Source organism: Ranitomeya variabilis, chromosome 7 (genome assembly GCF_051348905.1).
Source record: "Ranitomeya variabilis isolate aRanVar5 chromosome 7, aRanVar5.hap1, whole genome shotgun sequence".
Classification (NCBI taxonomy): Eukaryota; Metazoa; Chordata; class Amphibia; order Anura; family Dendrobatidae; genus Ranitomeya; species Ranitomeya variabilis.
The window spans coordinates 155,194,152-155,211,048 of NC_135238.1; the positions used below are offsets into that span (position 1 = coordinate 155,194,152).

General features: G+C 42.1%; 1 protein-coding gene across 2 annotated transcripts in view; it reads left to right on the forward strand.

Moving 5' to 3' along the window:
* Positions 1-16,897, forward strand: part of VPS8 (VPS8 subunit of CORVET complex) — a 245,713-nt gene that overhangs the window by 128,306 nt on the left and 100,510 nt on the right. For both annotated transcript variants that reach the window (XR_013217732.1, XM_077272120.1), the window contains exons 28-29: positions 8,673-8,744; positions 15,652-15,771. Coding sequence is in view for 1 of the 2 variants with exons in the window: in XM_077272120.1 (XP_077128235.1) it covers positions 8,673-8,744; positions 15,652-15,771 (192 nt within the window). In the remaining variant the exon portion in view is untranslated. The remainder of the gene's footprint in view (positions 1-8,672; positions 8,745-15,651; positions 15,772-16,897) is intronic.

The window sequence follows — 16,897 nt, forward strand, 5'->3', positions numbered from 1 at the left end:
GGACAAACAGTCTCTCTGATGGACAACGGTCAGGTCTATCCGCCTGAAATTCCTGTAACACCCGTCGCAAATCTGGGGAAATGGCAGACAAAATTACCCCCTCTTTGAGGATACCAACCGGCTCAGAAACTCCAGGGGAGTCAGGCACAAAACTCCTAGAAAGAGCATCAGCCTTCACGTTCTTCAAACCAGGAAGGTACGAGACCACGAAATCGAAACGTGAGAAAAACAACGACCAACGAGCTTGTCTAGGATTCAACCGCTTGGCCGAATCAAGATAAATCAAATTTTTATGATCAGTCAAGACCACCATACGATGCTTCGCTCCCTGTAGCCAGTGTCGCCACTCCTCAAATGCCCACTTCATTGCCAACAACTCCCGATTACCAACATCATAATTTCGTTCAGCCGGCGAAAATTTTCTTGAAAAGAAGGCACATGGCTTCATCACAGAGCAATCAGAGCTTCTCTGTGACAAAACAGCCCCTGCTCCAATTTCAGAAGCATCAACCTCGACCTGGAAGGGAAGAGAGACATCTGGCTGACATAAAACTGGAGCTGAAGAAAACCAGCGCTTCAGCTCCTGAAAGGCCTCAACGGCCGCAGGAGACCAGTTAGTCACATCAGAACCCTTCTTGGTCAAATCCGTCAAAGGTTTAACCACACCAGAAAAATTAGCAATGAAGCGACGGTAAAAATTAGCAAAACCCAAGAACTTCTGAAGACTCTTAACCGATGTAGGTTGAGTCCAATCATGAATAGCCTGGACCTTGACTGGGTCCATCTCAATAGAAGAAGGAGAAAAAATAAAGCCCAAAAAGGACACCACCTGGACTCCGAAGAGACATTTGGAACCCTTCACAAACAAGGCATTGGCACGCAGGACCTGAAATACCGTCCTGACCTGCTTCACATGGGATTCCCAATCATCTGAAAATACCAAAATATCATCCAGATACACAATCATAAATTTATCCAGATATTCTCGGAAGATCTCGTGCATGAAGGACTGAAACACAGAAGGGGCATTAGAAAGTCCAAAAGGCATCACCAAGTACTCAAAATGGCCTTTGGGCGTATTAAATGCTGTTTTCCATTCATCGCCCTGTTTTATACGCACAAGATTATACGCACCGCAAAGATCTATCTTGGTGAACCAACTAGACCCCCTAATCCGAGCAAACAGATCAGACAACAATGGCAAGGGATACTGGAATTTGACCGTGATTTTATTTAGAAGGCGATAATCTATACAGGGTCTCAACGAACCATCCTTCTTGGCCACAAAAAAGAATCCCGCACCAAGAGGGGACGAGGAGGGGCGAATATGTCCCTTCTCCAAAGACTCCTTTACATAGCTCCGCATAGCGGCATGCTCTGGTACAGACAAATTAAACAGTCATCCCTTAGGGAACTTACTACCAGGAATCAAATTTATAGCACAATCACAATCCCTATGAGGAGGTAGGGCACTGGATTTGGGCTCATCAAATACATCCTGGTAGTCCGACAAACTCAGGGACTTCAGAAGGAGTAGAGGAAGCAATTGATACCAAGGGAGAATCGCCATGAATTCCCTGGCAACCCCAACTCAACACAGACATAGCTTTCCAATCCAGGACTGGATTATGAGCCTGCAACCATGGCAGACCCAACACGACAACGTCATGCAAATTATATAACACAAGAAAGCGAATCACCTCCTGATGTGCAGGAGTCATACACATGGTCACTTGAGTCCAGTATTGAGGTTTATTCTTGGCTAATGGTGTAGCATCAATTCCCCTCAATGGAATAGGGAACTGTAATGGCTCAAGGATAAAACCACAGCGCTTGGCAAATGACAAATCCATCAGATTCAGGGCGGCACCTGAATCTACAAAAGCCATAACTGAGTAGGATGACAGCGAGCAAATCAAAGTAACAGACAAAATGAATTTAGGCTGTACAGTACCAATGGTGACAGATCTAGCAAAGTTTTTTGTGCGCTTAGAGCATGCTGAGATAACATGAGCTGAATCACCACAGTAAAAGCACAACCCATTCTGACGTCTATGATTTTGCCATTCCATTCTGGTCAGAATCCTATCACATTGCATAGACTCAGGTTTCTGTTCAGAAAACACCGCCAGATGGTGCTCAGGTTTGCGCTCCCGCAAACGCCGATCAATCTGAATGGCCAAAGCCATTGACTCATTCAGACTCGCAGGCGTGGGGTACCCCACCATAACATTCTTAATGGCTTCAGAAAGACCTTCTCTGAAATTTGCAGCCAGGGCACACTCATTCCATTGAGTAAGCACTGACCATTTCCGAAATTTTTGACAATACACCTCAGCTTCATCCTGACCCTGAGAGAGAGCCAGCAAGGCCTTTTCTGCCTGGTTCTCCAGATTAGGTTCCTCATAAAGCAATCCAAGCGCCAGAAAAAACGCATCCACATTCAGCAATGCAGGATCTCCTGGCGCCAGGGAGAAGGCCCAATCTTGAGGGTCGCCATGTAACAGGGAGATAACAATTCTAACTTGCTGAGCGGAATCACCAGAGGAACGAGGTCTCAAAGAAAGAAATAATTTACAATTATTCTTAAAATTCAGAAACCTAGATCTATCTCCAGAAAAAAACTCAGGAATAGGTACTTTTGGCTCAGACATAGGACTGTGAACAACAAAATCCTGAATGCTTTGCACCCTTGCAGCAAGATGATCCACACTAGAAGTCAGACTCTGAATATCCATGTCTGCAGCAGAACTCAAAGCCACCCAGAGATTAAGGGGAGGAGAGAAGCAGGACGGACTGCAGAGCAGAAAAAAAAAAATTGAACTCAGGATTTCTCTTATCCCACTTTTGCGATGCATTTAACACTTTTGGGCCTGTTGCACTGTTATGATCCTAGTGGCTTAGAATCACAAATCTAACCAGCTAAGTAGAAAATAATAGGACGAGCTCTGGGAATGTGGTAACTGGACTAACCGCAAACCTGATCCTAACCGCACACTAGGCAGCCGTGGAACATTTCCTGAAATCCTAGACGTCTCTTCACAGCCTGAGAAACTGACTACCCCTAAAGAGAAAGTAAAGACCTCACTTGCCTCAGAGAAATCCCCCAGAGATATAGAAGCCCCCCACAAATAATAACGGTGAGTTAAGAGGAAAAGACAAACGCAGAGATGAAACAGGTTAAGCAAATGAGGCCCGCTAACGCTAGATAGCAGAAAATAGCAAGGGATCTGTGCGGTCAGTAAAAAACCCTATGCAAAAATATCCACGCAGAGAATGCGAGAACCCCCACACCAACTAACTATGTGGGGGGAACAACTCAGCACCCCAGAGCACCAGCAAGCAGGGAAATCACACATTAGCAAGCTGGACAAAAACTCATCATATACTAGGAAACATCTTGAACACAGATGAGCAAAAATAAGCAAACAGAACTTAGCTTCTCTTGGAGAGACTGATAACGGATGTAGACAGGAGCAATCAGAATAGCACTGAATACAACGGCAACAGGCAAGGAATGAAGGACCAGGTGGATTAAATAGGAAACCTAACTAGCAGATGACGAGACAGCTGATCCAGCCAGAAACCTGCAAAATAACAAAAAGAGCCACCAGGAGGAGCCCAAAGAGAGAACTCACACAGTACCACTCATGACCACAGGAGGGAGCCCGGAAACAGAGTTCACAACACTGCCCATCACCTGCCCAATACAATCCCAACAGTGAAACATGGTGGTGGCAGCATCATACTATGGGGGTGTTTTTCAGCTGCAGGGACAGGACGACTGGTTGTCATTGAAGGAAACATGAGTGCAGCCAACTACAGAGAGATCCTGGATGAAAACCTCTTCCAGATTGCTCTGGACCTCAGACTTGGCCGAAGGTTCACCTTCCAACAAGACAATGACCCTAAACACACAGCTAAATAACAAAGGAGTGACTTCAGAACTACTCTGTGACTATTCTTGACTGGCCCAGCGAGAGCCCTGACCTAAACCCAATTGAGCGTCTCTGGAGAGACCTGAAAATGGTTGTCCACCAATGTTCACCATCCAACCTGACGGAGCTGGAGAGGATCTGCAAGGAAGAATGGCAGAGGATCCCCAAATCCAGGTGTGAATAACTTGTTGCATCATCCCCAAGAAGACTCATGGCTGTGCTAGCTCAAAAGGTGCTTCTACTCAATACTGAGCAAAGGGTCTGAATTCTTATGACCATGTGATATTTCAGTTTTTCTTATTTAATTTGCAAATATTACTACATTTCTGGTTTGTTTTTTTCAGTGAATATGGGGTGCAGGGTGTACATTAATGTGAAAAAAATGAACTTTTTGAATTTACCAAATGGCTGCAATGAAGCAGAGTGAAAAATTTAAAGGGGTCTGAATACTTTCCGTACGCACTGTACATATGTATGGTTCGTGTGTTACTTGTAGTGCCTGCAGGTATGATGTTGGCAAACAATAGTGTTGCTGCCATTGCAGTGCAATTTTAGGCTTCTGTTAATGACCCCGCTGGCAACAATGTGGTAATGTGACAATGTAACATCAGGCCTATGCGGTAAACTCTTAGCTCTGACACATGTGAACATAGCGCCTTATTCTAATCGCACACGGAAAGCCCACACCAAAGTACAGCTGGCACCAGAGAATGAGATCCCACAAAACTCCATTTACTCGTTGCTGAAACAAGGGGAGTAGATTATGCGGAGTGCTGCAAACGTTAAGTCTGTGACTTGCTCAGCATGCCCAGGTCTCTTCCACGTTTGCGCTGCAGATGTCACTTTTTGGAAAGTTTTAAATGATATCCGCCGCACATTCCATTGTTGGGGTGTCGCCACGCAGTGCATACATTACGCATGTTTTCATGCATTTTTTTTTTTTTTTTTTGTGGTTTTGATGAATTTAGTTGAATGGGTTAATAACTTTGCAAAGACGCTGAGAAAATTGACATGCTGCAGATTACAAAAAAAAAGGCAAAATGGACAGCATATCTCATAAAAGGCAAGGAAAAATGCACTGAATGAATGAGATTTTAGAAATAAATTTTGCTGCAAAAATGATGCGTGTGAACAAGCTATTGTTTGACATTCCTCTAGAATTTTATTTTATTTTTTTCCTTATTGGAAAGTTACAGGGGTTTATGGTCTACAGTTTGGTGCACAGAGGTTAGCTTGGTGTGGGTCTCACCTCTGACCCTCAGTGATCACCAGTACTGTGGGCTACAGAAACGAGGAGTTGGAAGGCCTGTCTGATCAGCCGTTCCATCTGCTACTTTATTCCGTATCAATGGCATTTGGGGTCTGTTACACAGACCAATCTGCAGAATGATGTGATCGCTGATCGTTAACTTTTATAGGTCAGCAGTGGTTTCAATGCCTGCTTACACGAGCAGGCCAAAGTAAGCCATGCACTTTGCTCTAGACTACACCAGTCGGTGCACATGGGCTGCTATTGTTCTTGGCAGTACGAGTCCTGTTTACACAGAACGTTGCACCACCGAAAATGATTTTTTATGCTGCATTAAAATCAGTTCACCCAATGAACAACCACTGAGGACTCTCAATTCTAAATATTTTCCCAATGAACTAGTGTTTTTTTTATCTTGTTCATCGGGTCATTGGCAACCTGTTTACACGTCAAGATAATCATGAAACAAGCCTTAACAGCGCTCCATCACGATTAGCTTGCAGTTAAAATTCAGGATGTGAAGAGCCACTGATCGCAGTTTAATACAATCTCTCCATCCTTGCCCTCCTGGCTGGGGGTCTTATGCCCAGAGGTGATTGTGAGACACACTTACTAGTGATCAATGGAGGTGACAGCAAAGGAAACCACACTGATCTAACAATTGTCACCAATCTACCAGGACTGATAATGTACACCCAAATACTTATTTATTTATTTTTTCATTCAAACAGATATTCTTTTTTATCTGTCTTTGGTCACGTTCAGACATATTGGATTGCCGAAATGGCAATACTATTCTTGTGAATGTGGTTTTAACCGCCCTATTCTATCATTGCGCCAGCAGTTTGTACGGATTTCATATCGTATCGTGTACTTTCTGGCTGACATCTTCTTGCCTATTTTGCTAATGTCGCAGCTTCCTGGCACACATTCACCCTCTGCAACTCAGCAGGTTAAATCCGCGCAAAATCTGCCAACATAAGGTGAAATGCAGCGCATTCTGATGCTGATTTCTGCTTGTGGTTCAGTTTTTATTTTCCATCTTTACAAAGGTACCTTTAGAGAATGTCGGTGTCTATTTCCCATGATCGGATAAAGTTCTGGTGTGTGGGATCCATTAGGTGCTGGTGTTAGTACACTTATCCGCTTGTATCAGGATTGTCACCGTTTTGTCCTTTCTATACAGAATGACTATTTTTCTTGTTGTGCAGGCAGGACGTCTGTCCCCTCATCACCCCCCAAATGCTTCGCTTTCATCTGCTTGGGGAGCGCTTGCTTATTATCAACACCGCGACTCGGCTTTAGTTCAAAGGGAGGACATTTAATCCAAGCGTCTCTCTCCCCTCTGAAGTCTTTTTCTGAAGCATAGTCCTCGGGAGACTCGAGCAAAATTAAATGAGGTTTATTCAACTCCCTCCAAGCTCATAATCTGGAAACAGAACAGGGAATAATAATTAAGTTGTTGGAAGACATCAGATGATTAGGCATGTGGAAAGCTGGCAGGCAAAATGCCATGTCTGTCCAGTATGTCCACCGATCTAGTAATCATCTCTTTATATGTATAGGCTAGGCTCATTAATTCTTATTACACACATAGGACTTTATAGGAAGCACCGCTATCGATTCTCCCAAATACGCCACTATATAGGTGTGTGCTACATGGGATAATACTGTTCTGCACCAGACGATCACATTGTAGCTCTCATATGTACAACACTGGGAGTATGGTTTAGGATGAGCGATCAAAATGGATGTGTTCCAGGATTCTGTGATCTTCAAAGTCCATAATTTCGGACCTTTACCATCTGATTTATTTCCTACCCTGCCATTTATCTGCACATTGTGTATAAATTCTCTGGCCTGTCGTAAGAAATATAACTTTTTAGTACCAATTTATAATTTACCATAGGATGTACATTATCCTATATATATTAATAACATTTAAAAGATTGTCTGATGTGATCTAAACTTTTAAATTAGGAAATGCATTCATCCAGGAATAAATATCAAAACTCTATGTACATTGATCTTATGAAGTTTATTTACTGGTCAATATTTAGGTGAGGGATACAGTGTAATCTACATTCCGTGACACTGACGTTGTAACACCAAGAAGGAAAAGTTATGGTATTATGGAAGTCACAGGATGTATAGACCTGATACTGATATGAAAATGGTTTTATTTTTCCATAACATCTCGGTTTGTTCAATATTGAGTATGAGAGCCTCACGCAGAAATCCGCACACTTACATGCCTTGGCTGCTATCCGTAAAGTTATTAATGGTTGTCTGAGTGTTCTGCCACACTGAATGCAGGTGGGAAATTCATCAAGATCCACTACTGGCATCTCCCTTTTGAATTTGTCAGCCAATGATGCTGCAAATGTGCTCAATGGGGAGACAAGTCTGGAGAAGCTGCAGACCATGGTAGCACATGGAGACCCTGTAGGCTGCTCAGTCGCACGAGCAACATACAGCCTAGCGTTGTAGTGTTGAAAAATGGCTCATGGGAAATTTTGGAGCAATGGCCATACCACCAAATCAATGTAACGCTAAGCTGTCAGTGTTACCTGTAATGAAGACTAGAGGGGTCCGACTACAGTACATCATGCCACCCCATAACATAATCCTATGTGTAGGACCAGTGTGAAGTTCCCTCGTGAAGGCCTTTTCATTGACCTTACACTATGGCTCAAAGGCTATCATGATACAGAGCAAGACTGTAATGGAGGCTTGGAATGGCGGTTTATTTCTTCAGCAATGAGTTCTGATTTTTTTCTTGGACACAGTGAAAGCTGGAAATTGGTCGAGACATCACATTGGCAAAGACATGAAGAGTCCTTTGTGAAGGAATGTCATACCAGTCCTGTTCCTTGGATTATGGTATTGAATGGCTTATTGCACGATAGCCGGACCTCTAGTCTTCATTGGAAGCACACTAACAAGTTTACACCCACAGGATCCACTTTCTCTGGATTGTTTTCTTCAATCACACCATTTTATTTTTATGTATTTTTTGTCCACACTGACAGTTTCTGAAATTCGATCCTGGTTATTTTTTAGCTCTGATGCCAAAACCTCATTTGAACTTGCTCAGTTTGGAAAACTTGATTTCTTGAAATGACAAATTTCCATACAGGAAAGTGAAAGGCCAGGTGTTTCAAAAGAAGTGGCCATTAAGTCTAATGTCCTTTCAATGATAAGGAAAACTGAGATACCTTGGTATATCCGTATATTTGAGTGATGGATATCACATATCGGTGATGGATGGTGATGAGGATTGTATGAGAGCGCTCGGTTAACCACTAATATATGCTGTGCATAACAGATGAATGATCTGCATGGGAGAAGTCGGGGGAGGACTCTTCACGCAGCATTCATTAGACTTTCTTCACTCCTCTGTAGCAGATTTTCAGTGAGAGAAGTGATTATAGATAACGGGAGACTTGCTAACACATGTGCTGAGGGTTATTTTTGTGTTTTAGACATTTGAAGATTTTACCAATGATAAACAAGCCGTGGAGCACCAACAGAGGATAGTGGACATCCTGCTGAAGGTATGTGAGTGGTGGTAGGAGTCTTCTACATTGGCCTCTACTAAACTAATGGCACTAGGTTCCTCAAAGATTGTCCTGCAACACTACCATGGATTTCTTTGGCCAAGCATTTAATGCCGCACAATGCATTGGGATTATCTACTCTCCAGATATGTATGGTTACACATTTCCCTCCTCATGCATACCTCACCTGTTACCAGCCAGATTGGCCACGTACAGCCTACAGAAATGTAGGGTGATTCCAAGGATGGCATCTTCTCCCGGGTTCATTGACTTTTGCGCTTACCTTTTTTATAATCTGAGTTCACACAGGCAAATATCAGTCTGTATAATGACTGCAGTGCCTGGACTGTCCTGGGGGTTCCCAACCGGAACTTGAAGCTTTATATGTGTATGAGGGAGTAAGGTCTGGTCAGGAAACTCGCAGTTAGTACAGCATTGTGGTCCATAGGCACCTTTAAAGGGGTTGTCCAGGACTGAACTATTGGTGACCTATTAGTAGTAAAGGTCACCGATATAATAATGGAGAGGGTCCGAGACCCCACCGATTGGCTGAAAACTGCCTTTGCACAAGTGAAGTACAAGAAGGAGCACAGCTGCGGGGTACATTGCTGATGGAGGCTGCTTAATACTGCACTTTATCTCCCACTTATTTGAATGGGTGATAAAGCCAGTACTTTGCAGCAACAACTAAGCAACGTGTGTAGCGGCCATGTTCCCCCCCAGTACATTGCTTACAGCTGCTCGCTGTTGGATCAGTTTTCGGTTGATCGTTGAAAGTTCTGGTGGTTGGACCCTTACGGATCTCATATTGATGACTGTTCCCAAGTTAATCATTAGTTCAGTCCTGGACAATGCCTTTTAATGACCCTTATTTAGAAAGTCCTCCTTGTTATAAGGGAGCCATGAACTCCAAGACACATTACACAATCCTAGGTTCTTCTTACATGAAGTATAAAATTCCCAGATATCTTTTATGCGAGTGCTGCTCAGCATAAGGTTTTGAAAATGGCAATTAAAGGGGTTCTCCACTTTTCACAACCCCCTACTTGTTGGTAAGGCTTCATTCAGACATCAAACACTTATCATATATTAAAACATGGACCGTTGTTCATCTGTGTTTTGGACCAGAATCTCACCGATGTTTGGTCTTTGTCAGTTTTTACCATTGGTGTTTCATGAGTGATTTTTCACCTCTAAAAAAGAAAAAAAAAATCCAAAGCTTCTCCTGCCCATTACAAGTTTTAACAACGGGCAGCAGACAGATCGCACGTGGATGCAATCCGTGTGGAATCCATGATATTCACGGATCCATAGACTTGTGTGGGTAGTTTGAAGATCCATGACTTGGAAAAAAAATCACTGGCATATGATCAGCTCTATAGACTGTAATGGGTCTACGTTTTGTAGAACACGTATGTGAAAAACAGATGAATAAACGAGGCCTAAGGGACCTCTGGCGATAAGCTGCTAGGTTGCCCAGCTGGAATCTGAACGGAAACGGGTCAGTTACTCACAGGGGAAATACACATTACACAATGAACATTCACATCAATGGACCGTCTATGACACAGGAGAGTTCTTCCAGTGCCACCGACTCCTTGTCACTGCTGTGCTCTCATCACAAGATGAAGATGCTGAACATTTAACTCAGAATTCACTCATATCTTATAAGAAAATGCATTTTTTTAAACTGAGCAACCACTTTAAAATAGAAAGAAGCCAAAACAACGTTAAAGACTTTTTGGATTCAGAGAGTATTCTCATTACTTACTAAGAAATACAGGTTCAAGCACCACTGGATAGAATCGCTGTTTGGGTCAGTGGGTCCATACGTGCTGGGTATGCATTAAATATACTAACCGCAAATAATAATCACTAATAATGTGGATTTCAAGGGCTGGGACACAAATATTCTTCTGTGCATGTTCTGATCCACTCACTTCCTGCAGCACATATTGTGTTGGTCAGTAGGGTTTTTGATGATTTTGCCTTTTTGTGTGTGCATAGGTGGTAGAGGATCCAGCACGCATGAGTAAATAAAATCAAGGTTTATTCCAAAATCATTAAAACATATCATTGTCTATACCATAAAAAGATTAGGCAAGACTGTAAGAAATGGGAGTTATTACGCATTTCAAGCCCTTTGTACACCCTGGTTTTCAGTCACAGCATGTATATAGATTTTATTATACATATACACACTGGGGAAAATAAGTACCGTATATACTCGAGTATAAGCAGAGACCCCTAATTTTGCAACAAAAAACAGGGAAAACTTAATGACTCGAGTATACAGTTAAGTCCATATATATTTGGACAGAGACAACATTTTTCTAATTTTGGTTATAGACCTTACCACAATGAATTTTAAACAAAACAATTCAGATGCAGTTGAAGTTCAGACTTTCAGCTTTCATTTGAAGGTATCTACATTAAAATTGGATGAAGGGTTTAGGAGTTTCAGCTCCTTAACATGTGCCACCCTGTTTTTAAAGGGACCAAAAGTAATTGGACAATTGACTCCAAGTCTATTTCATGCTGTGGGCAATCCCTTCTTTATGTCATTCTCAATTAAGCAGATAAAAGGCCTGGAGTTGATTTGAGGTGTGGTGCTTGCATTTGGAAGGTTTTGCTGTGAAGTAAACATGTGGTCAAAGGAGCTCTCCATGCAAGTGAAACATGTACACATACTTACATACAGTACAGACCAAAAGTTTGGACACACCTTCTCATTTAAAGATTTTTCTGTGTCTTCATGACTATGAAAATTGTACATTCACACTGAAGGCATCAAAACCATGAATTAACACATGTGGAATTATATACTTAACAAAAAAGTGTGAAACAACTGAAATTATGTCTTATATTCTAGGTTCTTCAAAGTAGCCACCTTTTGTTTTGATGACTGCTTTGCACACACTTGGCGTTCTCTTTGAGATTCAAGAGGTAGTCACCGGGAATGGTTTTCACTTCACTGGTGTGCCCTGTCAGGTTTAATAAGTGGGATTTCTTGCCTTATAAATGGGGTTGGGACCATCAGTTGTGTTGTGCAGAAGTCTGGTGGATACACAGCTGATAGTCCTACTGAATAGACTGTTAGATGCTTTTTTCTTACCATAATACAAATTCTAAGTAAAGAAAAACGAGTGGCCATCATTACTTTAAGAAATGAAAGTCAGTCAGTCCGAAAAATTGGGCAAACTTTGAAAGTGTCCCCAAGTGCAGTGGCAAAAACCATCAATCGCTACAAAGAAACTGGCTCACATGAGGACTGCCCCAGGAAAGGAAGACCAAGAGTCACCTCTGCTTCTAAGGATACGTTTATCCGAGTCACCAGCCTCCGAAATCGCTGGTTAACAGCAGCTCAGATTAGAGACCAGGTCCATGCCACACAGATTTCTAGCAGCAGACACATCTCTACAACAACTGTTAAGAGGAGACTTTGTGCAGCAAAGGCAACAAGCAGAAGAGACTTGTTTGGGCTAAAGAACACAAGGAATGGACATTAGACCAGTGGAAATCTGTGCTTTGGTCTGATGAGTCCAAATTTGAGATTTTTGGTTCCAACCACCGTGTCTTTGTGCGACGCAGAAAAGGTGAACGGATGGACTCTACATGCCTGGTTCCCACTGTGAAGCATGGAGGAGGAGGTGTGATGGTGTGGGGGTGCTTTGCTGGTGACACTGTTGGGGATTTATTCAAAATTGAAGGCATACTGAACCAGCATGGCTACCACAGCTGTTATGATCCTTAGTGGCTGAGGATCACAGAATGAACTAGCTAAGTTACTGAACATTGAACGAGCTCTAGGGAGGTGGTAACTGGACTGACCGCAAAACCTGATCCTAACCAAACACACTGAAGGTAGCCGGTGAACGTGCCTAAATTCCTGGACGTCTCGACGCAGCCTGAGAAACTTGCTACCCCTATAGAGAAAGTAAGACCTCACTTGCCTCAGAGAAATGACCCCAAAGATATAGTAAGCCCCCAACAAATATTAACGGTGAGGTAAGGGGAAAATACAAAACGTAGAAATAAAAACCGATTCAGCAAATGAGGCCCACTAATACTAGATAGCAGAAGACAGGCAGGGAACTGTGCGGTCAGTAAAAAACCCTATACAAAATATCCACGCTGAGAATTCAAGAACCCCCACACCAACTAACGGTGTGAGGGGAGAAACTCAGCCCCCTAGAGCTACCAGCAAGCAAGGAAATCACATTAGCAAGCTGGACAAGGACAAGTAAATAACCAAGAAACCTATTGAACACTAATGAGCAAAAAATAACCAAACAGAAAACTTAGCTTCTCTTGAAGAGACTGATAGCGAAGGAATTCAGGAGAGATCAAGATAGCACTGAATACATCGACAGCAGGCAAACACTGAAAGTCCAGGTGAGCTAAATAGGAAACCAGCTAACAGATAACGAGACAGCTGATCCGCCTCAGACCTGAAGAAAGACACAAAGAGCCACCAGAGGGAGCCCAAAGACAGCACTCACACAGTACCACTTGTGACCACAAGAGGGAGCCCAAAAACAGAGTTCACAACACACAGCATCTTGCAGTGGCATGCTATTCCATCCAGTTTGCATTTAGTTGGACCATCTTTTATTTTTCAACAGGACAATGACCCCAAACACACCTCCAGGCGGTGTAATGGCTATTTGACCAAGAAGGAGAGTGATGGGGTGCTACACCAGATGACCTGACCTCCACAGTCACCAGACTTGAACCAAATCGAGATGGTTTGGGGTGAGCTGGACCGCAGAGTGAAGGCAAAAGGGCCAACAAGTGCTAAGCATCTCTGGGAACTCCTCCAAGATTGTTGAAAGACCATTCCCGGTGACTACCTCTTGAAGCTCATCAAGAGAATGCCAAAAGTGTGCAAAGCAGTCATCAAAGCAAAAGGTGGCTACTTTGAAGAACCTAGAATATAAGACATAACAAAAAAGTGTGAAACAACTGAAATTAATTATATAATTCCACATGTGTTTAATTCATCGTTTTGATGCCTTCAGTGTGAATGTACAATTTTCATAGTCATGAAAATACAGAAAAATCTTTAAATGAGAAGGTGTGTCCAAACTTTTGGTCTTTACTGTGTATGTATGTGTGTGTGTGTGTGTGTGTGTGTGTATGTATATGTATATGTATATGTATATGTATATATATATATATATATATATATATATATATATATATATATATATATATATATATATATATATATATATATATATATATTTTCCCCTACGCCTCATTGGGGGACACAGGACCATGGGTGTTATGCTGCTGCTGCCACTAGGAGGACACTAAGTAAACACAGAAAGAATAGCTCCTCCTCCTGTTGGCATCCTTTAGATTGTTCCAGAAAATGAAGTATTTCTCCCAGAAAATGTTTGCAATTACACATTATTTGTTCTATATACATGTGTATTTCCTTTGTAAGTATTGGAACAAAACAAAATCAAAGCAAGATGGGGAAGGTGGGGGGGAGATAAATTGGGCATAATTAAACACACAACCCTAAAAATGGGCCTTCCAAAATAGCTGGCACTCTCGACTTAATATTTGGTTTCACACCCTTTGGAATAAATAACTGAAATCATTCGCTGCCTAAAACAAACAACAAGCTTCTACACCTCTAAACTGGAATTTTGGCCCTCTCTACTTTTGCAAACTGCTTCGGGTTTCTAATATTTGAAGGGAGCCTTCTCCCAACAGCAATTTTAAGATCTCTCCACACGTGTTCAATGGGATTTAGGTCCGGACCCATTGCTGGCAACTTGAGAACTTTGGCAGCGCTTTGTATCCATCCATTTCTGGGTGTTTCTTGAAGTATGTTTGGGATCATTATCCTTCTGGAAGACGCATTACCTAGGACGAACACCCAGCTTTCTGACACTATACACTACATTGTGACCCATTACCTTTGGTAATCTTCAGATTTCATGATGCCTTTGCACACAGTCAAGGCACCCAGTGCCAGAGGCTGCAAGATAACCCCAAAACAACTTTATAGGCCTCATTCAGGGTTCGGTAAACAGAAGAATGATGTGCTTTACCAAAAAGCTCTATCTTGTTCTCATCTGTCCACAAGATGCTTTCCCAGAAGGATTTTTACTTACTTATGTGTATTTTGGCAAACTGCAGTCTAGTTTTTTTTTTTTCTGTCAGCAGTGGGGTACTGGGTTACACATAAACATGTGTATAACAAAACATGTGCAATTGTAATAACTTTCTGGGAGAAATACTTCATTTTGTGGAACAATTTCAAGGGTGCCAACACCTTCAACCATGATTTAGTGTGTGTGTATATACAATTTTACGATATGTCTCTATCATTGCTTTATAGTGTATTTTGCCAAGCCTAGAAAACAATGTTTCTGAAGTAATACTATTTTTTTATTGAGCTTAATCCTCTTTCTACTCTTTAATCTATCAAAAGGTAATTCTGATCTTTTAGAAAATAAATTGTCATCCTATTATACAAACCGGGACTCCAAAGCATCAATTACCGTCTCGTTTGTCACAAATTTTCCTCCTTTCAATGATTTTTTTGGAGTTTCACAAGGAGAAAATAATCAGATGGGGCCAAAACAGGAGAATATAGAGAATGGTCGACAGTTTCGAAGCTGATTGCATTGAGTTTTTGCAGGGCAGCATGAGACTTGTGCTGGCGCGTTATCCTGCAAAAACAAGACGTTTTTGAAAAGTTTTTAATGAAGTTTCACCGTTCACCTGATAGGTTTAACTTTTTTAATCACAATTTCAAAATAATAGAACCTTTTCTGCTAAAACCTAGTGTGTGCACTTTAGTTAATTGAAGTAAATATTTCTCAGTACTTCCTGTCTATACGTCTTGTATGCCGTATATATCATTGTATTTTCTCTCCTTCAGGTTATGGTTGAGAACTCTGATTTTACACCATCCCAGGTCGGTTGCCTCTTCACATTCTTGGCTCGCCAGCTGGCCAAACCAGACAACACACTTTTTGTTAATAGAGTACTGTTTGATCAGGTAAGAATGAAAGTTGAGGGATGTCCGCTGTCTCCGCTGCTTTTTGTGCTGGCGGTGGAGCCCTTGGCGCAGACAATCAGGAAAGCGGCCTCAGTGAGGGGGTTTAGATATGGACTAATAGAAGAGAAAATATCCCTGTATGCGGATGATGTGCTGCTTCTTGTTTTTAGAGGACCCGGGAGACTCGTTATTGGGAGTGATGAATATCCTTAAGACATTTGGGACTATATCGGGCCTAGAAAATAACTGAGAGAAGTCTAAAGTTCTAGCTGTAGATGAATGTAGTGATGACCTACTGATACCAGGGGAGGAGAGCAGGCTGGCAGAGGTGCAACAGTTTAAATATCTGCGCATTCAGGTATCATTTCCGCTCTCGAGCTACATGGACTTGAATCTGACTCCATTGCTGGGTAAGTTTAGGAGTAAAATAGGGGCATGGTGTCAATTACATCTTTCAGTGGTGGAAAGAATACATTTGATTAAGATGGTTTTAATGCCCCAGCTGCTATACGTGTTACATAATGCCCCCATATGGTTTACCAAAAGATGGTTCCGTATCATTGATTCTACAGTATATTTAGATACCTTGTGCGGGGAAGAAAAAGTCAAGGATTAGGCTTGAGGTATTGCAGAGGCTCAAGGATGGAGGGGGGGTTGGCGCTTCCGAACCCTTGGATCTATTATTTAGCTGCTCAGGGCCTACAGATGAGGGGGTGGAGGGAAGAAGCTGACATAGGTTCAGCACAAAAGTTGTTGGTTCAGGTTCTTGGGATGGACCCATTGATTCAGGGGCTAGAGGCAGGTAGTTTTAGGAGGTTAGAATTGCTGTACCCCAGTTGTCATTGATACATAGTTTGGGAAATAATAAAAGATTAGGGGATTGGAGAATTTGACAAATTTTTCCCCGATATGGCAAAATGAAACATGATAAAATGGGGGAATTTAAAAATCAGAAGAGGCTGGGAATACAATATGTGGTTCAGATACGGAATAGCCAGGGACTAGTGTCTTTTGAGCGGTTACAGGAAGACTATGGGCTACCAGAGGTCTGTAGGTTCCAGTATGGACAGCTTAGACATGTATATGTAACTCAGAGCAAGACTGTCAGTTTGGAGATCCATAAAGA